This window comes from Pempheris klunzingeri, chromosome 15, assembly GCF_042242105.1.
Source record: "Pempheris klunzingeri isolate RE-2024b chromosome 15, fPemKlu1.hap1, whole genome shotgun sequence".
In the NCBI taxonomy this organism is placed as follows: Eukaryota; Metazoa; Chordata; class Actinopteri; order Acropomatiformes; family Pempheridae; genus Pempheris; species Pempheris klunzingeri.
Genome location: NC_092026.1, coordinates 24,084,018 through 24,107,464, shown reverse-complemented (window position 1 = coordinate 24,107,464; position 23,447 = coordinate 24,084,018). Strand labels below are relative to the sequence as shown.

General features: G+C 40.7%; 1 protein-coding gene across 1 annotated transcript in view; it reads left to right on the top strand.

The window, feature by feature from the left end:
* The first annotated feature begins 294 nt into the window (after nt 1-294).
* Nucleotides 295-23,447, top strand: part of cdh12a (cadherin 12a) — a 47,223-nt gene continuing 24,070 nt past the window's right edge. The window contains exons 1-6 of the mRNA XM_070844320.1: nt 295-600; nt 15,056-15,180; nt 16,689-16,858; nt 17,939-18,058; nt 21,788-21,955; nt 22,086-22,273. Coding sequence (XP_070700421.1) covers nt 295-600; nt 15,056-15,180; nt 16,689-16,858; nt 17,939-18,058; nt 21,788-21,955; nt 22,086-22,273 — 1,077 coding nt within the window. The remainder of the gene's footprint in view (nt 601-15,055; nt 15,181-16,688; nt 16,859-17,938; nt 18,059-21,787; nt 21,956-22,085; nt 22,274-23,447) is intronic.

The window sequence follows — 23,447 nt, the reverse complement described above, 5'->3', positions numbered from 1 at the left end:
CCAAAGACTTTTTCGACCTTAGACAGTCAAACCCAAAGTGTTCAGTGACTCTTCAATGGAACATAATGATCTTCAGTAACTCTCCAATGAGGACAGTGCACAAACAGATCTTTCTCATCACCTTGGATTATAGTGGAATTTAAACACTCTATCCAATGCTTGCCAGCAGGGCCCGTCCATCTCCGAATGCGTTTCCATTACCATTCTGGAAAGTGCAACGTTTTTGAACTTTTCATTAGGTTTTTTTTTTCTTTTTCTTTCTTTTTTTTTTTTTTTAACTAGCAATACTCCCTAATGATCATAAGGGAATCTGTCACTCTGTTTCTGGTGGGTTCATGTTTTTTGTTGGACTACAGCTTCCAAATCCCTCTGCAGGGTCAGCTCCAGACCAGAACTAAGGCTGGAGTGATGCCAACCAGGGAAGGGTCTGGAGGAAAGACTTTGAGGTCACCTGTGGGGGAAGTGACACCATTAGAGGGCAGAAAATGGCTGAGGAGACATGGGAGGTCAAGGGTGCAGCGTATTAAAAGAGGATGGGTGTGGAACCAGTTCTTTGTCCTGGAGGAGTACATGGGATCTGAACCTCAGTATGTTGGAAAGGTACGTAGTAAATACTCTTCACATTTGCCCTTTGAAATTTTGACATTTGTCAGTTTTTCTACCAGCATCAATTTCAGTGCAACTTTTAAACTCAGGCTCATTTAAATGCTCACCGAAGGAAAACCAAGGGGTGGATGAGATTCAACCTGACAAGCTGAAGACTCTGGACATTGTTAGGTTTGGTACACAGTTCTATACAGTGAATAGTTTGATTTGACAACTGTTCTAATCCATATTGTGGTATTATGGCAAGAACCACTCAACTAAGTGAAGGCAAATGACAGTCTATCATTAATATAAGACATGAAGGTTCGTCAATTTGGAAAAATGTTGAGAAAACCATCAAACGCTTTGATGCAACTGACTGGAAAACCAAGTATTACCTCGGTTGCAGAAGATAAATTCGTTAGAGTAACCAGCCCCTATAATCTCAATCTAGCAAACTAACAGCTCCTGGGATTAGAGCCTATATAAAACATAAGACATAAGACATAAGAGGTTTTATTGTCATTGTACAACTGTTAACAGCATACAACGAAATTGCGTTGGTACGCCCGGACAAGTCTAAAGATATAGAAATATAGATGTGTATGTATATATATATATATATACATACATGCATACACACATACACACACATATATATATACATACATACATATGAAAAATAAATAAATATATCAATAACAAAAGAATTATAACAATCTTAAACAATCTTGAACAATAAATGACACATCTCAACATCAACTGTTCAGAGGAGGCGGCATGGCCTTCATGATCGAATTGCTGCAAAGAAGCCACTACTCAGGAAGAACAAGAAGAAGAGAATTGCTTGGACCAAGAAACACAACTGAAGTGTTCCAACATTTGCAGGATTGCTATCACAGCTAGAGATTACTGAGGAGCCAGGACGACACGTCACAGGGAGGATATCAGCATCACCTCCACACTCCAAGATTTGGTACCACGCCCCAACAAGCTCTTACAAGAGAGTTTCCATTAACTCAAAGGCGACCAACCTGAGATTGAAGATCATCAGTAAACTGGATACCCAGCTGCCAATGTACACCCCAGCAACAGTGATGCTAGATATGCTTCACCACAAGATGAAGAGCATAAGCCGCAAAGAGCATTACCCCCCATGGAAAAAGAGGCTGGAGGCAAAAAAAAAGATTCCTCCAACTATCGGCCAATTACCTGTCTCTGTACAAAATGGAAGCTTCTGTCAGGCATTATAACGGCTAAGATGAGTAGACACATGGCCTAAAATATGACCAAGGTGAACGGATTGTTCCAACCCATTAGTTTTGAATTATAGAAAATACACTCATCGATATTCTTCTTGGTTAATTCCAGCATAGCTCTGGCCTACTCTGGTCAACAGCAGTTGTGAAGTGAAGTAGGAAAGCAATTGTTTTGATTATATTGCACAAGAAGAAAAGACAACATTTAATTGGTTCCACAGCTCAGTTGGGGAATGGCTTAAACCTGGACTGTTTCAGCTTCTCACATTAACCCCCACTTTCCCTCATAGGGTAAAATGGGGGTCTCACATTTTTATGGGAAAAAAGGTACAAAAAAAATAAAAGCAGTGGCCAATAAAAGTAAAGGCTCCCAAAACACTGCAACCTACATATTTCTGTCTTTCAAAGCCCATGCCCCCAGTTTATAAATCTAGCTTTTGTTAATAGATGTGAAGTCTATAAACTGTTACTATTATGACAGTTATCTTCTCAGAGCTCTTCCAGAGCCAAAGAAGACATTCCACAGTGGTTTTCACAGGCTGAGCAGTGTTGATCACAACTAGGTAGGTGATCTTCTGCTTTAAAAATCTTGCTTCTCCTGGTGTTTTTGCTCTAGGCACTAGCAGCAGTCCACTCCCCAGTGATTTGAAAGGTCTTCTAGTTGCTGCATTGCTCAAGCATATCAGACATGTATTAATGGTTTAACTTATTTAGAAATGAGTAAAATTTAAAAATCAAGTGTGTGGCTTACTGGCAACCACTGTAGAGTGTACTAGAGTGATGTGGGCTGTACTTTTGAATCTGGTCAGAGCTTTTGCTCCTGAATTTTGAATGAGTGCCTGACAGTCTTTTTAGGAAGTCCTGTGAGACGTCAGCTGTACATTAGTGGCCTCAAGAGCAAAACACAAGAAGCTTAATGTTGGTATAAGTGCACATTAATGATAGACTCAGCTTCTCTTCATGATTATTACAGTGAAACTGGTGTTGTTCTAATTTGTCATTGGACATGAAGGGTCAGTCCAGTTACCCTCTGGCCACAAAACCTGGCTGAAATCAGGGGAGTGCAGCACAGCTGTGGTTCATGCTGCTACTCAGGCTGGTTCATGTCAAATAATGCAAATGATGGCCTTGCTCTGTATACAGTGTCACACTTGCACATTTTGGGTGAGAGCAGGGTCAAACATTTTAAGACAGACATAATCTACTGTAGGAAAATAGACTTCTGGGGGAGGAGGTGTGGCATAAATATAGCATCTAATGTTTATTGTTACTTCTTAATGCCTCTAATGGCAAATTTCTAAAAAAAAACATTTATATGATCAGTACAGTGTTGGATATTTTTTTCGGCTCTGCTGTTTGTGATCATCTAACCACAGAGGAGTTAGTTGTGACAACCACTTTTTCACACCAACTCCAAATGGCATTCCTAATAGTATTAAGAGGGGCTCAAGATGTGGCTGTGGGAGTCATCAGTTTGGCAGACTAAGTTGCCAGCAGCTCTCCACCCGCCTGCCTTCCACGATGGATTGGCAGCAGCTTTGTCTCTGCAGGATGCCCAACGCCTCCAGCTGGCAGACAGAGAGAGAGAAAGCATGTGTGCATGTGAGGGAAAGAAGTAAAGACAGGCTCAAAGATGGACCAGGATTTCTTTTGTTAAACAACCTGGGTTTGTGTCAGAACATTCATCATATATGGTTCAGAGAAAAAAAATGTTAAGCTAACATGGCCTATTGTTTTTGTCAGTATACGTGATTTGGAAAGAAGTCAATTAAACCAGTAGCAAGAAAGCCAGTTGTGTCTGTCTGTGCTTCGAGAGAATTATGGCCCCTCTTGAACTCATATTCATACGTCTTTCTAGTGGCAACAACACGGAAATGTCCATATAATTATTATTTATGGTACAAGGTTGTGTTGCTCCTTTCTAGTCATTTCCACGACTCAAAGCACTTCTACATCACATCCTTACACATCATTCATTCAGGAGGAATCTTCAGGAGCAAGTTGGGCTTCAGTGTCAAAGGACACTGCAACCTGTTGACTTAAAGGAGCCGACGATCAAACCAACGATTTTCTGATTAATGGAGCTGCATCTGCCAATCACAAGTGTGACTGAGCACAAGCGTACTTATTTGATGCTATTATAAGCTCTAAGATCCCTTTCTGTCAAACATTTGCACCAATGAAGGTCTAAAGCCTGAAAGTTTGTCATTGGATTGGATCCACTTGTTCATAACGTTTGTTTACCAGGATTTGTTGTCTTTGTCCCTCAAGTAGCTCAGTGTTGTGTCAGTGCTGTGAGTCTGATGATCTTCTTTTGGTAAAAAGTTTATTCACCAAGATAAATTTCCATTGGCTAATAATTAACCGTGAAATTTACCACGAGATATTTACTAATCATGTAAATACTTTCATCAATTCAGGTGACAGAGAAAGGCCATTTAGAGAGGACATTTTCAGTGCAGGAGGTCTCATTTAGTGGAGATGCAGCAGAGGGCCGGGAGTAATTGAGAGATAGAGTAATTAGAGCAAATTGGTTGGCTGACAAATCTGTATCTGTGTGTGATCCAAGGCAACCACTTGGCAACAGGCCGGCTTCTGCTGTGCCCTCACAATCACCAGCAGGTCAAGCACAGCATAATAACACTTTCAAATCAAGCAGTCACCTCACCCTGTGACATGGACTCTGTATTTGCTTGCTGCCCACGGCAGCTCTGCCAGCTCCCACTACAGATCAGCAGATCAATACTGTGGTATCATTACCCTCAGTGCTGATGTGTCCTTTTGATGAACAATTCTCACATCCCAAAATAGCAAGTCTCCAGTAGAGCATTTTCTGCAACAAACAACTTACATCATATATTTATATTAAAATTGAATGTGCAGAAATAGCACTGCATCTGGGAAAAACATCGTGTCAAGTCATTTGTTTTTTTAATTAGCTCCAACTCTCTAAACATTCACACATTGTTGAGTAAATGAAAGGATTTCTACAGCACCTCTCTGGTCATTTCACACACTGAAGTTATGTTTCAGTGTCTTGCCCAGGTATCAAACAGCCATTCTTCAGACTGATGGAAGACCCACTCTACCTCTGAGCCACAGCTGCCCCATCATAAAGCTTTCAATTCCTATAACCTTTTGGACTGTGTCAAACATTAATCCAGCTTGATGAAAACTGCTCTCTCACAGGCTGCATCACTATTAAATATTAGAACTAATTTTGTGGTCAAAGCCTTAAGAAGTGATTATGAGGGTCACTTTCCCATTCTCACAGAGAATACTTTAATATAATTTCTTATTCTGCTGCCTCTTATAAAGTCAGATAGTGACCATGCAGTGAACGGCAAGATATAAAGCTGGGACTTGCTGACATGCTGTTTCTAATTTGATTGATCAACTGAAGAGTCGGACTGCTCTGATTATTATTTCAACTTAACATTGGTTCATTTACAATGATGTGTTTTGTGGCGGCAGATATTTTTGTGAATATATTCATTTTTGTGGTGGGGATTATACATTCAACACAGAGCAGCCTTTATGTCAATGCAATGACAGTCCGCTCAGACTTGTTGAGAGAGTTACAGAAGTATTACTTGGTCCAACTTGATGAGATTGATGTTGTGACTATTATCTAAAAATGACCCACTCGGATGCTTATTCAGACATTAGACCAGCAGTTAAAATGATGATGATGTAACCATGAGTAAGTTGAAAAAGGGCTTTGAGAACATACTAGTGCCAAAAAATGGATAGAAAAGTGTTGGTACCAGCCACGCTCAGGTTAGTCAGGACATGTCCTTGGTGCTGAAACTTGAAAGTGGATCCTCAGCTGGAAGGATCTGGAGCTCCAACTAACAGAGAATGACATTTGTAAGTGAAAAAGGCCGATGTGTTACGTACGGGATTTCTACTTCATGTTTTTATTCATCAGCTGTCCTGTGAACATAACTCATTCCAATACATGGAAAACTCAATCTGCAACCAACGTGTACCAACCGTACTGTATGTAGAGCGGTGCAGGCTTGATTTACAGTCTTGTGATTGTGATGTAATACTTTGTAAAATCACTATGTGTTGGTTCCTTTGTCATCTCTGATTAATTTACCATGCTTTTGCAACTCTTACGTGAATGGCTCACACTTACATCATCGCTGAGAATCAATAATGAATTCACCCTCTTCAACTACCTACCTCTGTTTTGTCACATGATGTAGCTATTACCAAAAGTTGTACCATTCCATGTGAGGGGGCAAAGTGCTATGTGAATGTATCACAGAACAGCTATAAAAAGCAGTTTGGGGTAGAAATGTTTGAACATAAATTTGGGGGAATATTTGAGAAAATAGTCAAAACCAAGGAAAAAAGTCAAAATCGAGGCTCGAAATATTCTGACCTTTACAACCCAGGAGGTGTCAAGCTAGATTCTGCACATCCCATAACAGACTAAGTGACAACATTCATGAATATCCTAGAATCAGAATTTTTACATAAGGTCAGAGGTTAGGCACAGTGCTTTCAATATCCACTAACATGAGCACTTTAACTTTGACCTGCTGTACGTACTGTGGTTGTGTGCATACAGGTGTTTGTATTGTATTAACATTTCAGATCTGTAAATAAAGACATGTACATCCAAAAACAAAGTGGTTTAGAAAATCTGGATAAATTGTTACTTGGTTCCAACCATTCTGATCATCTCAATCAATCAATCAATCTTTATTTATAGAGCGCCAGTTCGCGACTATAGCACTGACAATAGGAGTGTGACTAATAAATTAGCAATATGGTAATATTGAAAAACATGACGAGTGGCCGACGATCCACAGCAGTGATTCATGAAGCCAGAGAACCACAGCAGGAGAACCAGGACCAGGATCCACAGGAACCAGAGAACCACAGCAGGAGAACCAGGACCAGGATCCACAGGAACCTGAGAACCACAGCAGGAGAACCAGGACCAGGATCCACAGGAACCTGAGAGATGAGAAAAGCACAGAATCATCACAGTCATCTGACTGCTCCTGTTTCTTGCCATATTGGACTCACTTTTTATAAGCAATATTGTTGCATTCAGGAATTACTGGTGAGCACAGTGTTACTATAATGTATAGAAATGATGAAGAAAAGAGAAAGTGACACAGGTTTGGCAGTGCCCTGAACTGTGACACCACACGTCTTCAATCTGCAACACTGAAACACTACAAAACACATCCTTACATGTTACAGTGTTTTGTTTACACTTCTGACTATTTGGCTCAAGGATATTAGGGATGAAGAGTTATTCTATAGGAAAACTTCTCTAAGCCATTTACTGTAGGTCTCCATTGGCCCAACCACAGGAAGGCAGGGGAACACGTGCTTGGCCTTAAGAGGTAGTCAGACTGAGTAAGCCAGACTCTACTCGTGCCCAGCCAGAGAGGACTTATGCACCCAGGGGCTCTTAATTAATCTCCTGATGGTGCCAACAGGAGTGTCACAGCTTGATTATCACTGGAGGAGGCAGGGCTGTGTGGAATGAGGGGGGCAGAGGAAATCGGATGACCTCATGGCACTTGGAGTTTGAGTCAGAGCTTTTAGTGCTAAAACCTTTGGTTGCATCTGTGTCAGGCAGGTTTAAAAGATTAGAACCGAGTCCTGCTTGGACCGAAGGAGTTACAACTAAACACATGGATGTCTTATTAATGACCAATGCTGCTGACATATAAATAATAATTTTCTCGGGATATCTGCACCTCAGTCAATGTACCCTTTCCATTGAACTGCATCAAGTACGGAGTGTCCACAAGCCACATACCTTGTTGTGACAGTCAATAATGAAGTAACATAAAGTCTTGCACATTCAAAGTTGGTCAGAGGTTGATGTGGCTGAATTTCTGATGTCATATCAACCAAGACAAGACCCATTCATTCTCATAGACAAAAAGATTTTTTGCAAGTACATGGATTGTATTTTGTAGAGATAATATTACCAAGCTTTGTCCAGCTTTGTCCATCCATGTTCCCAGATGCAAGTCGTGTAGTGTATGCAGCTGTGCAGGTTTTAAGAGCATCATGGACGGTGTGATCCACCCACTGAGAAAGGTCTTGATGGTGACCTTAGGGACAACATCATCCACTAACTTCCCAATAAATCCCACATTGACCCCACTGTCAGAGCTGTGCCTGAACATGTCCCAGTCTGTGTGGCACTCAGCATCCCGAGGAGCGAACCTCTGATTGGTCCAACCAGCGCGTGACATCATTGTTATAGTTTAGGCAAAAGAAAGATGGCAGCGTGGTCTGTTTTGCTGAAAGCAAGGAGAGGCTGTTAAACTGATGAGGGCTGCATGTCTGCGGTTGGCTTGGTTGCTAGCGAGGCCGATGAGAGATGAGCAGAATCTGTGGTGTTGTGCAGACTGAAGATAACAGGGGAGAACTGCCAGAGAAGAATGAAAGTCCTGCATTTGAGACACAATGTACCTGTTGTCGCACCAGTTGTTAATTGATGTGCATTGGACAGAAATGTGACAGACTTTAAGAATATACCTAAAAGGATTATCTACTTTGCCTGTGCTTGTAGTTGTCTGTGCTACTTGTTGCCTGTGCTGGCAGCGGTAACTAGTATTGTTATCAAGTATAAGTGTAGCAGCTCAGACACCTCATTAGTAATGAGGAGATATTCAATGCAGATGCTAAATTATAATCTTGACTGCTTGATGTGAATTTGCTGTGCTGTGGCTTAAATAATATGAGAACTGATATTCCAATCACTCCCACACTTTTTTCTCCACTTTCATACTAAACACAAATGAATGTGAACCAATTACTGCCTGGAGTGGTAGCAAAAATACATTTAGCACCCAAAAAAGATCAATATACATGATGTAGTTTTATTGTAATCACATAGTTACAGAGCTAAACCTCGGTCCTGTGTTTTTGCTCTATAATTATCTACGAGCAGGTGATTTCACACAGCATCAGTTTTTTGTGCCCAAAGCATCGTATGTTTAAATTCCAGCGAAAAGAACCTGTAGCAGCTAAAGGAATTCTAACTTCTGTCTGTCGGGACCAAAGGAGGATGATGTGTGATGTTGTCGAGTCCACTGAGAGAGGAGGACGGAGTGTATGGGTGGGACAACGTAACATGACACTTAAACATGAGAGGCCACTGTTAGTTTCCTGTTTCCTAACCCATAGACAGTAACCAGAGTGATGAAGGTCCTTTGCCCTTAACAAAGTACTAATTTTAACCCCTAACATTAACCGGCTGCCTGAATGTAACCGGCCCTTAACCAGAGCAGAAAATGGTTTTATTTGTGAAAAAGTGATTTTTAGCAGTTTATCAAGAGAAGTGATTGTCAGATTAGAAACACTTCCATGTGTCATTCGAAAAGGCAACTGCAAACTACATACGTAGTTTAATTTGGAGTACTTGTTGGATTTGATGGTACCCCCAGAACTAATATTATTCCTTTGAAATCTTAATAGTACCAATATAAGAATGTTATTTATTGAGTTGCATGTTTTCTCAGGTCAAATCTAGCAGGAGAGTCTTGATAGAAGTCGGGAATAGAGCGTGGTGAATGAGGGAAGAAGGCTGAGAGGAATAAAACATGAAACTCACAGAGCTGTTCTTCCACTGCATCAACACCTCTACAGGAGGGTTTACTTTACTCCAGGCTGTACTGCATGTGACAGAGTACACACCATGCAAAACACACACACACACACACACACACACACACACACACACACACACACACACACACACACTGTCACAGCTGACTACATATCCTGGGTACGGGTTGAGTTGGAAGCCCCTGGATTTCTCTCCTCACTGGTCATCTGTGACAAATAAGGTTGTATTTTCCAGAATGCAAGCCCAGCAGGACTGGATATGAGCGCGTGTGTGTGTTTGTGTGTGTGTAAAAACTTTCCTGCCTGTGAGTAGATTCCTCACCTTCATGTCATTGTTGGTGACAAGATTAGGCATTAGTTCTGCTCCTCTGGCAAAGGTTTAAAGCATGTGTGTGCGTATCGGTGCTGCCATGTTAGTTTGCATCACCAGTCAATAAGAGTGGACTGTTTTCAGATCGCTGATATGGGAGTTAATCCTAAACTAGAGTCTTGTTGTCTATGATTCATTCTCTTCTGTTACATGTTAGTTGGCCTTGCATGTGTTGTTTTAGATGCCTGCTGTGTGGTTGTCAACTTGAATTCAATTAATAACCTTTATCCTTAATTTCTGCCATGTCAGAAAAGGTCATTTGTTGTCTGTATTATGGCTGCTTCCTAAGGTTCCTTCTATAAACTGTAGTGATATTATTGGAGTATTTTATGTGTTCCTACAGCTGCTGTCTTGACTAAGGCTGAGCTGTGAAATAAAACTGAACCTTAGCGTGGAACATATCTTCCACCATCAGCTTCATAAAAGCTTATCAAAACATGCAGTGAACATGAATCAGTCTAGAGGTCTGGGCTCACACCAGATGAATGAAACTACAGGAGTGAAAGTGACTACAACAACAACACAACATCAGGGGTTCCATGTGTAGAATAGGCAACATGTTGTGTGTTTTAAACTGTAAAATTGAGCTGTAACTTGACCTATGATGGAATCAATTGAATATACGCTGACTCTGATGTTAGGACCTTCACCATGTATTTAAAAGAATGTGTAATGGACATTATGTCTAAACATGTAGCATGAAACAGATACGCAGTGGAAAATCACAACAGCTTGCACATCATGTCACAATACACACAGGTAACTGTGATTTCACTTCAGCATTTTCACATGAAACATTTCCTTCATTACGCTGCAGACTGGCTGTGTGGCTGCACTCATTTTGCAGGACTCTTGTGTTTGTTTGTCTCCCAGCAGGACGTGTTTGCAGCTCTTGTGGCCTTTTGGGACAAAGACTTATCACTTCATTGCCCTCATTACATATGTCTGCCTAACCTTTGCAGTGGCACTTCCATCTGTCACGACGGCTGTACAAAACGGCTACACCAGAGCATATTGTGAGGTTATCAGCATTCATCAGAACTGAGGATGATTCTTACTCTGAACTCTTCCAACACAACAGTATTCCAGCCTCGCTTCTCATCCTGCCGCATCACATCTGATCAGCAATCAAAAAGCAAAGCGATGCATCAATCTAGGTCATGAATTTAGGGACAGAATTAAACACTTGGTCAGAATGCTAGACCTAATTTCTGAAATCATTCCACACAAGCCACAAAGTCAGTGGTGTCCACTACTACAATGACGATACAAAGACAATAATGACGAATAGACAAATCTAGCAGGGTGATAAAAGACTGAGATGAAGTGATGTAAGGCTGATGATGCTTGTTAGATAGACGTTGTGATGTGCATCAGAGCTGCTGGTTGTGCTCAATCTATCAATGCAGTCAGTCCACAAAAATGTCCCCACCCTTTGGCAGCCACAGTTTGGACCCTTTGAGGCTGTTTTGAGTTTGTGTTCATGCTAATTTCCAAAAAAAAAAGTGGTGACAGTTGGTCAGTTGTGGCCTACAACAAGTGACATGGCCATGGTGTGGTAGAAACACACACACACACACACACACACTTTCATTGATGACGGTTTGATCCACCCCCACACCCCCATACTCATGAACCATTTGTCATAGACACATCATTTCCTTCTGGTCCCAGCTATTGCAAATTTACTGTATAATGAATTCATTTTCAAGCTCCGTTAACTTTTTGGTTTCAGTCTAACATGCTGTAGACAAATTCATACGGCAATCACATTACCAAACAGTCACTTATTTCCACCACCAGGAGACACAGAGCAACATTAGCATTCCTTTGGAGTCATGGAGTCGTCCTGGACTCACCTCAGGCTGGGCACATAGTGTACAGTGACCACTCCAGAGAGTACACAGCCCAGCTTCACAAAATGGAAGTGTGCTTTGTAAGCAAAAGCAAAAAATCTGAGACATTTCACGCCATTTAGTCACTACAAACTTACACTGTGTGGAGGCAGCATGTCATTTTACAGGACAATGTCAGAGAAAACAATACGAATATGGTAATAAACACCAGACTGGGGTTCATTTCCCACTTGAAACCATGAGTCGACTTCGACTTCTTGATGTAACTTACATCCCAAACCCCAAATCATAATATTTTCCTTCACCTAACTACATGATGATGCTGGCATTACAGATACCATGAATAGCCCCCTTTCCACCAACATTTCCAGGAACTTTTATTTCCAGGAATTTATTTACCTGGTAAAAGAATTCCTGGTAATCTGTGTGGTTTGCGTTTCCACCGCACCTCAAAGTTCCAGAACATTTATTCAAATCAGGCTGATGACGTACGGGGGGCGTATAGTACGGCAGTCGGACCCACTGCAACTGTTGTGGTCCTTCAGCTTCTTATAATCTTGCTTAAGTTTCTTCAACTTTTCACAAATTTGTTTCGGGGTGAATCTTACATTTATCTCCGCCAGCTTGTCGGATATTCTTCCATAGACTCTGTCTTTTCGAGTCGCCGACTCGAAGTCCTGCTGAATTTCTTCCTCGGCAAATACGCTGAAATGCGGCTGGACGTCATTGTCTGTCCACGTCTCGTAGCTTCTCTTCTTTTGCTCCATTTTCCAAATGATCAAAACACAAACAAAGTGAAGTTTGTAGAAATGAAATAAACAAGTTTGCAGCCACACCGGCTTCAACACAGGGGTGTGTTCCACCAATCAGTGTTCTTCAACACACAGCCCCACCCCTCAAGAATGCTGGGTAATCTGAATAGTACCTCCTGGCTACTAGGAACTTTTCCGGGGAAAGTTTGGGGTTGAGGGAAAGTTTTTTCTCTGGGTAATTCTGGTTTTTCAAAATCCCGGGTAAATGAGAAAAGTTCCTGCTGTGGAAAGTCAGATATGACTGTTGGAGAGTACCAGTGACAGATGTACTGGACTTGTGTCGTCATGGTAACATTAATAAACACGTGGTTAATATTGTGAAATGGTCGCATTTTTGTTTTTAGACACCAAAACTATGTTGTTTGGTTCAAGAAAAGATTATAGTTTGGGTTAAAATAAATAAAATAAGTCAACATTGACTTTTGGTTTCGTACAGGTCATAAACAGCCACCCACCCACAACATATTTGATCCACCCAGACCCCCCAGCAGGCTGATAATTCCTTACACAGGACAAATGTCACGCTGACCTGACTGCAGCTACAACCTTTTTATACACAGCAAACTCAACACGGTGTCCTCAAACCCCTCTGCTGCATGTACAAGACATATGCTTTCTCATTTCAGATACATTACGCAATTAATATTTCAGGAGCTATTATCTCCTGTCAGACGCTGTGGCTGTAATTTAACAGCAGCTCCTCTGTGCGCTGACCTCATACAGAGGACTGTGTAATGTTCAGCTCCTTATACCCTGTGTGTTCTACCCACACTTAGTCTTCCTCTGGTCCTTATTAACTTTCACACCAACATTTTGGTTCTAATGGTTCTTGATGATTACTACCTACTGGGTTGTGGTCAGTAAGTTAGCGTTCACACTGTTGGACTTTTCTGTCGATTTATACATGTGTATAGTTTATTACTTTGGAAGTTGTATTTTTTAGTTAGAAATTGAACTGGTTAGTTTTGGTATTGTTTACATCAGAAATTGTTATTTATTTTACATTATATTATTTTGTTTAATCCACACACTGGGATTACATTTTATTTAATCTTTATTTAGTCAGGCAAGAGATACCTGAGAACAAGCACCTTTCACTAAAACACACAATTAATACAATTAATAAGGAGTTAGATTCTCTAAAGGTTATGAATGACTGCAGTTTGAGGGCAGATTGCAGCTCATTCCATTAAGAAGGTGCATAATACCTGAAACCATTCTGCCACCGTTAGTGCGGGTGTGAGGGATCTGCAATGTTATGTAGACACTAGATCAGAGGTGCCCAATACATCGATACGGAGGTAGTACCGGTAGATCCCGGAGGTAGTACCGGTAGATCACCTGACGGTAAAAAAAATAAGTTAAAAAAAATCGCGTTTGCCGTACAGGGCGGCCTACGGGTCCCGGGAAGGGACATGCGCGGTCAAACGCGCTAGCTACTAGCTAGCCCTCCAAAATATATATCTACTAAAGAAGAGATACTCTGGGATGGGGAACAGGACAGGAAGGGATATTCTACTCCATTCAGTGCAGGTCATCAGAGGAAGGTAAAGACCATAAATGTGTTGAATGTTCCAGTTCCTCTGGTCACCTGTGTGCAGTATTGATGGTTCCATCACTGTTTGTCACCTATGTGCTTTACTGCTGTCAGTTTTTAAGTGTAATAACAAGGTTACATTAGCTGCAGTTATACAGTGTATGCCAACATATATTGTAAATATAAAGTATACTCAGTATATATAGAAGTTAATATATGTTTAGCATTTTTAATGTAGGTACATCATTTTGACCTGGTCATTTTAAAAGTAGCTCACGAGCCGATAAAGTGTGGCCCCCCTGGCATAGATAAAGGAGATATGGGTCAAGGCTATCTGTACCAGTGTTTCTCCAGGCTTTTACTCTACACACAGCTTTGCAGACATTTGCACTGGTTACTGGACAGAATGAAAATTTGCACTTGTAGCAGAGGCAATTGGGATTCTCTCTGCTGGACAGGTATGGAGTTTATTTACAGCTGAATCTACAGGCATAAAGACCAGAGGAGAGGAAATGCTTCAGCCATGGGTGATCGATTGGTAATGTGACTTTGATTTGAGGTGGTAGCTGTGACCGTGATGAGCTCTAAAGAGATGCTATAGTGCTACAAATTTGGTAGAAGTGTCACAGGTGGAGAGAGTTGACTGATAATAATGTGATTAAGGCGATCTAATCATACTTGTGGAGATGTTTCTTTTCTGTCTGATAGTAATCAATCTTAAGGAGCATCACTGGATCTGACCTCTGTGTGCCCACCAGCACCACCATGTGTGAACATTTATGTGTGTGTGCATATCTAACTGGTTTTTTTTTAAGGTGAAGGAAGGTTTTTTATGAACAACACCTGTCCTGGTTTTTACATGAGCTCACACATTATTACTAATGACACTGACCTCTGCAATAAATACAGCATCTATTGCTGCTGCAGTAGGAGCCAGATAAATAGATCAACACATTCAGGAGCTGCCGTGTATGATTTAATATTTTGTACCTCTCTGAGTAAATTCCCTTCTGCTGCAGCTCCACACAGACATGGACCACGGAGACAATGCAGTCAAGTACACTCTGTCAGGACAAGGAGCTGGGTCCATCTTCACCATTGATCAAATCACAGGAGATATACACGCACTGGTGGGGCTTGACAGGTCAGTACTCATCAATAATTACAAGAGCAAGATCGTACTGTGTAAAGTCCAATGTAGAGCTTGATATGTTGTATCTTCATGCTTACTAAAGCTACTGATAAAAGAATTAGTATTGATAATGTTTCCCTATTTATTAAATTGGGAGAATAATATGCATAACAGCACATGATCCTCTTTGTCTAATAGGTTTTTACCAATTTCATTGGTCGCTGTGAGTTATTCTGCTCACAGTGACTTGACAGTGAGATATCAAAATAATTTTATGTATTCTCAATTCAAGATTTACTAATAGCTCTAACTATGTCGACATTGGAACAATTTTATTTTACTGGCCTAACAAATAGAGCAGTAAAGGAACCGTAGCATGCAGTGCTAACAGCTGTTACCGACTATAGGAAGTCACACAAAACGATTAAAAACCATTTCAGTGATAAAGAATGTGATTAAGAGAAATGGATGGTCATAGCATCATCACATCATCACATCATCACATCATCATATTATCGAATTATCAAACGCAGATTTTTTACCAGATTTTATCTGATGTGGGCGGATAAATTAAAACAAGGATAAAGTCTTGCAATTAAATGTCTACTAATATAGCATTGATAGTTAAAATATGAATCTAAAATGAGAAATGACAGTACAGCTTCTGTGCCACTAACTGGCATGCAGATGTCTTCAGGCTGGGACTCTTGGGGCAGATTGGGGCAGATTGGAGTTTTGTACAGACCTTCAACAACTTTTCATTGTCAAGGTCTTTTCTAGATGGTGACAAAATGATTAACCCCTTCAGACAAGTTGTCTGATAAGTTTTTTTTTAGCTCTTGGCATGGTCTGTATGCCTAGCGCTTTTTATACATCTAGGTGAAACATAATCTAATTTTTGAAATATTGTAGGGAGCACCGTCAAACTCTCTTGCCACACCCACACCAATAAACCAAATCAAATTACACATTTCAGGCCTCCATATCAAATCCATATGGCTTACTTCCTGTTAGGTTTACGACTTTGCACCCATTGACTTTTTTGCAGGTCTTGGAGATATATATATTTGCTTCAATAATTTGGTTTATGTCAGTCAAGTGCAGTTTAGGTTGTTCCAAAATAGGGGGTATTTCCCCACGCCTATACCCAACACCATAGAATCTGGGAGCCTTTAATGAATCAGAGACACTTTTTCGACCACCACAAGCCCGTCTAAAATGCAATGACATGGCAGAATAATAATAATTCCTTCAATTACAATAGGTCCTTGCTGAGTGTTGCACATTCAGTGCTCAGGCCCTAACAATTCCTTCAGCTTCAATAGGATCCTCGCACATTCATTCATTGGTTCATCCTAGTATTATTGCAACACAAATGGAAAATAACTGGTAAAACTCCCAGTGTTGCATTAACACAAGCTGACATCATAAGGCCTGACATAATCAACACGTAGACTCTGATGATAAGACATATTAACATTAGTGCCTTTTATGTGTACGCAATATCTAATGTTTTACAGGGAGGAAAAGTCCTACTACACACTGAGGGCCCAGGCTGTTGACCTCCACACAGGGCTCCCACTAGAGCCAGAGTCTGAGTTCATCATCAAGGTGCAGGACATCAATGACAATGAGCCCCAATTTCCTGATGGTCCCTACAGCGCCAGTGTCCCTGAGATGTCTCCAACAGGTAGACTGCTACAGGCTGACACAGGAGGAAGAAAGGCTCTCACTAAGCTTACATGAAGCCTTTCTTTATATATGTACCTTTATCTTCTGAAGAAAATAAATATTTAATGACTTAAGTGAATTTCGAAATAGAACAACACTGAAGTCCAGAGAAAACTAGTGATAAGACATGAAGTATCAAGGAGAATGAATAAGATGCTGCAACATGCACAGGGAAAACATTTCTTTGATTTAGAATTATACTGTGGGTATTACGGTAGATATTTTCAACTGAAATGAACGACACTGGAATCCATTAAGCTTCCATAGGACACTTTTTGCAGTCGTTTGATTTTGTCACACAGGGAAATTCCATTTTCATGCACCATTTTATTTTCTAAGCTTTTTGGTGCAGCTCAGTTCTTGAGTTTCACTTAGCGGTCTGCTTGGACATTAAGTTGTTGCTATGGCACACGCAGACACACAGCATACTGAGCCAGACTTAGTGGCCCATCTGCCCGCTAAATACCATTACTGAAAGGTAATTTAACAGTCAAGGTCTTTAGGCCTTAAGCTGTTAATGCTTCAGCTGTGGCCCAGAGTGCTGAGAGAGAACACAAGCTTGACCCCAGCATGTCTCTGTTGCAGTGAAATACACAAAAAACTGTATAGCGGATTAGCTATGGTAGCAAACAGCACAAGCATTCATGCCTCATACTGCACTTATTTTGTGTAAAGCATTTTTTTTTTTACTTACTTTCCAAAACTTATGAATTTTAATTAATTGTAGCTGTACAGCTCAGAGCTTAAAGGGGCACTCCATCAATTTTAAACATGAAGTTCAGTTTACTTGTCATGTGGGTCTATATCTCACCTGTGAGACAGGTTGAAAACACACACAAGTTTCTATTAGTTGCATAACAAAATAGTTTTCTGTGGCTCTGGTGGAAACTTTGGAAAATGTAGGACCTGTTGTCTCTGGAGCTTGACCCATTCTAAAGACTAAGAGTCAGGATGTTTCAGCCTCTGCTTCACAGATTTCATTTCTTTGGTTAACCTGCCTCATGTATTGTTCTGGTTATGTGTGTATGTGTTTGTTCAGGAACTTATGTGACACAAGTGACTGCCACAGATGCAGACGACCCCACGTATGGCAACAGTGCACGTATCGTCTACAGCATTCTTCATGGCCAGCCATACTTCTCTGTGGACCCCAAGACAGGTGAGACGCACTGGCACTGGAATATTGGGGACAACAACATTTTTTGTTCCTCCACTTCCAGGCATTATGGTGGTAATATGGTGGTAATGTCTAAAGGCCTTCATACAACAGTGCAATCATTTCTCAGGTTTATGATATTGTTTGAACCTCTTTTTGGACCAAGGTTGAATTTAACACATCAGAACAATCAAAAAGGCTCCAAAGATCTTGTTTTCCAAGATAACACCTGGAGATGAAATAGCAAATATGACAATGAACAGTCTGTATAAGATGTTTTTACTTCCTGTTATGTTATGTTGCAGTGGCAGTGCAGTGGTTGTTTTAGCTGTAGACTGTAAGCAACATACATCATTTCACTTTGGATGAAAAGTGCGTATATAACGAAACTCATACTACAGTCATGTGTCCACCTGAGTCTCTGGCTACAACCTTAGTTTTTGTTTGTTGCTTTATAGCTGTTCTAGTGATGCTGTTATTTCTGTGAGAACAGCTGCTCAGTCTTTTCCTGATTTTAAGTGCTGCAGGGTCATAGGAAGATGATTTACTAAATGATTTAGGCATGGGTCTTCATCTCTGTCTTTTTTGTGAGGCATTTTTTAGAATTATAATAATAATTTAATTCAGGAAATTGTGCCACACTTGATATCAATAGTCAGGGGCATTGCCTCTTTGCAATGTCATGTTGCAAAACACACCACACCACATTACTGTTGGTGTGTAGAGGCCTTAAGCCAGGTTTGACAGTCATAGAACATTGTCTAGAGTGTCTGAGCCTATGGCCTCTAACATGCTGGACCTTTCCAGTCATAAGCAACCATTGCGTGATTCAAATGAAACCAAATACTGTATATAGATAGAAATCGAATAAAGTTTCATTAATTATCTGTCCCAAATTACAGTTACATTTTTACACTCGTATTTCTCTACATGAGGCCGTCATCATTTATCAGTCTATTTTTATGGTAGTAGCGATATGGGATGTAATAACTCAGTTTAGATAGGCACATTTTAGAATTTTGATTCTATATATATATATATATATATATATATATATATATATATATATATATATATATATATATATATATATATGTATATATATGTATATGTATATATATATATATATATATATATATATATATATATATATGTATATATATGTATATATATGTACTCTCCTGGAGGGACAAGCACCTACATGGCATGTAACACTAAAACAAATACAGAAGTGGCTGATATAAAAAAATATCCTACCAGTGGCTGGAAAAGGCACAAGAGCAGGCACTTAGTACGAGATCAATAGAGGCAGAGATCTACCACACCAGACAGGACTCCAGGTGGAGGCTGTGCAACGATGCTCCTGAAACATTTCCGCACACAATAGCAGTGTGTGAGATGCAGGCAGGATCATCGTACATGGGACGCCATAACCAAGTGACAGGCACAGTGTACTGGAACATCTGCACTGAGAATGGAAGACACCTCCCAAAGTGGTTGAAAATGGCCGAGCTAAGATCCTGTGGGACTTCCAGATCCAGACTGACATAGTGGTGATGGCTAACTAACCTGACATCATGCTGATTGACAAACAACAGAAGGAGGCTTTGGTGATGGATGTAGTGATCAAGAGTGACAGCAACGTCAGGAAGAAGGAACATGGGCTGAAAGAGGATTCGGTTTATGCACTAAAACTACTTGGTAGGGTTTAGGAAAAGATGATGGTCTGGGTTACAATAAGAACCTTACTCGAGTACCTTCACTTTCACTTTTGGTTTCAAAAGGGGCACGAGCCCTGGTCCTCTGGGTCAGAGTGTGGTGTTTGAGCCATCCGACCAAATTACATCATCCAATGCTGAATGTCGCCATATTTTAAAACTTATTGGTGAGAGGACAACAATACTTATGTTAGCACTTGTCCATTATAACCTTCATAACAAACCAGGAGTTATTCATACAGTTTTGTAACAGGCCTTTGACCTCTGAGTGAACCCACAGCTCACACTCTCAGCTGTCTTCACTCCCTCTTAGAGAGCATGAAATTCAACTGGTCATGACTTGGCAAGCAGTTCTGAGACTTTCTCCTCAGGCTCGCACTAGAATGCCAAACAAGCACTGAAGCAAACATAAAGATTTTCAGTCCTTCAATAGACATGTCAACCGACCGATAATTACTCTGAACATAAAGTGCCATGTTTCATTCTCACCCCGCAGAGCAGCGTGTCTCACCATCCAGCCTCTTAATAGAATTCATCAAATATTAAAAGGATATTTTTATACCTTGGTCCAATTTTACATATTCTGGGTTCGAAATGATGAGTAGGTACAGTTGGTCAGGTAGATTGCCTCAGCTGGCAACAGGCTACGATGGCTGCAATAAAACGAAAAGGATCTTCCAGGTCTCTCTCTGTAGGGATCCTTTCCATAATGCTGTCACACACTTAGAATAACACTCTGAGCCTGTCAGTGGCAAAAACAAGCACTTTGATTTGGACAAACTTTGATCAGGTGGAGTTGCTTTTGTTTTCAGGGTTTGTGTATTTATGGTTCACCATTATTTCTGAATCTGGAGTTTGTTTGTTTGTATTAGTTTTGGCTGGTTTTCTTTTGCTACACATTTCAGTTCTATTTGTTTTAGATTTTTATGATGTTTTTGAATTGACGGAGATGGAAATGAACCACCTCAACTGCTCCTGTCAACACAAAGCAGCAGCACCTCCACTCCAGCTCAATCCAGATGTCTGACCTCTGAGCAGACGATGAAACTATAATTTAATATTAGAAGCCAGGTCACACTACCGTTTATGGCAGTATTATCTCAACTCAAAGTTCACCTTCTAGGTTTTTCTGTTGTATGAAACGTTTGTTCATGCCAAACCAAAAGTCACTTTATGAACTATCACATTTTGAACAACTACATCTAAGAAGTTATTTAACACTGTGTAAAGCCAGTCAGATTAGAGACTGTGATGTCACAGTGAATGCCTCACGGTGCTGGGTCTGTTTCCAGGGTCTGCTTCTTCAGCTTAGCCAGGATCAGATGTTTGACACTGTATGTTTGGCAGTAATGACATTATATCCTATACTGTTAGGTGATCAGTATGGCAGTAGTGGTCTGCTTTTATTATGACCCCCATCTCTAATAAAAACGTTTTAGACAGACGACTATTCAACTAGTCGATTAGTTGGTGAAAGTCCTTGACTATTTTTGTCAAAACTTCTGTTTCCTATGTTAAGCACAAGTCTTGTGCTAAAATGGGTCAAACAGGTATTTCATCTTCAACTGGATTATTGACTTGATAGTAGTGTCATTCTCAGATAATAACATTTAATTTCAGACAGTTGCAGAGGCAAAAAATGCTGCTCAGAGCAATGTGTGCACCTCTCTAACCACTTCATCAAACCAAGAAATCCTTCCTCTAATTGGCAACAACACCTTCATCTAGTCTGAGGAGCCTTTAGGACACTTTTCACTGCTCTCTGCTGGTCTGATATCTTTGACTGTCCTTGCCTGAACCAGTGCTGCTCTTTCTTTTTCTTTTCCTTTGATTTCTCCTGATTTTTTAACTCTGTGTCGGCTCAGTCCTGATCAAAGGCAGAGACAGGGATTATAGGCATAGAGGACTTCACCAGGCAAAGAAGTGTAATGTGTTGGCCTAATGAAGTTTAGAGGTGCACATATCCCACTGTAAATATCATAATGAGCACCCTTTTCAAACCTTCCTCCTCCAGGAGTGATCAGGACAGCACTAGCCAACATGGACCGCGAGGTGAAAGGGGAGTACCAGGTTCTTCTCCAGGCCAAGGACATGGGAGGTCAGCTGGGGGGGCTGGCCTCCACCACCACCATCAACATCACCCTCAGCGACGTCAATGACAACCCACCGCGCTTTGCCAAGAGTGAGAAAGTGTCAATAATGATGTCTGATCGGTTGATTGTTTGGATGGATAAATAAAATTGGTCTCGGTGGTTTTTTTTCTTAAATTGCACTTAATTGCTTTTTTCCATTCTGCTCTATCATTCTGTCAGGTATTTTCCATCTGCGAGTGCCAGAGTCGGCATCAGTTGGCTCAGCAGTGGGTCGGATTCGAGCCCACGACCTGGATGCTGGCAGCCATGCAGTGGTGGATTATGCCATTGTTCCTGGAGATGAGGGGGACATGTTTGACATCTTCTCTAACAGCCAAAGTCAGGAGGGAATCGTAGTCTTGAAAAAGGTACATTCACTCAGTATCAAGATACACAGATACTGATAGATACTGTACCGCACCAGCTTGATAAGCATGATGTTCTGGTGAAAATCAAGGTCAGTGAAGTTACCATTTATGGTTTCTTGCTGGTCTGTCATGTAGCCTGATTGTCACTGATTGGCTTGGAGAAAACTCGTAGTTCTACTGCCTCATGGTGAGGCGAGGGGCGGCATTTTGAACTCCCACTTAAGTTACCAAATATGGTCCCTTGCCTGATAAAGGGTTAAGGAAAAAAATAAGCAAATAAAAATTGTATCAAAATTCAGAAAACTTTTTTAATATTTAATTACTAATTTTATAGTACAATGTGACAGTGATCAGTGATCCACAGTGTATGTATTTCACTCACATCGTCCCACTTTCCACAAGCTGCAATATGCCAGTCACAGTATGGAGAGGCGAAGTCCCTTAGACTGAAGACCTTATTCATGAACAAAATATGTCATGGCAAAAGACAAATAATGTTTTGATCCTCATGGATTCCATACGTGGTGCTTGTCAATTTAGAAGATGCAAGTCAAGAAAGTTGGAGTTTGTCTTAAAGATAGTAAAGTTGGTTTGATGTGAAACCTCTCAGTGAACCTCAACCTCTCGTCTCCAACAGTACGTCTCCACGTACAAATGTCACATTATCTTACCTGATGTGTTTTATCCTGCGACTGCTGGTGTTTCATCTACAGGGAGGCCAAAGAACGGGCAGACCCATCAGTACGCTTCCTTGACAGATAACCTTGACCTTTAGCAATGCTGGGACGGCTTTCTAATTATGTATTCATGACAAACTGCAACTTTATTGACTCGCAAACTTAAAGGATCAAAATATTCAGTACATATTTCTTCAGAAATAAGGTCCCATGGTGGAAGGGGGCATCGATAGATGTCTGTAATCAAAACAAGTGCAGTCAATCATCTGATCATATTTGTTAGTACTGTGGCTTCCACCCCTGCAGCTTTAGTTACGTTACTTGTACTGCTAACCAACATTAGTTTCATACAGTCCAGACCAGTGCTGCTGTGAAGGTTATTGGGACAAGAAGACGCTGTAGGAATGTTGCATGAATACAGACGGTAGTGGTAGCAAACAAAACACATAGTCAGTGACTCTTATACTACAGCCAGAGCTGATCTAAGAACTGTTAGC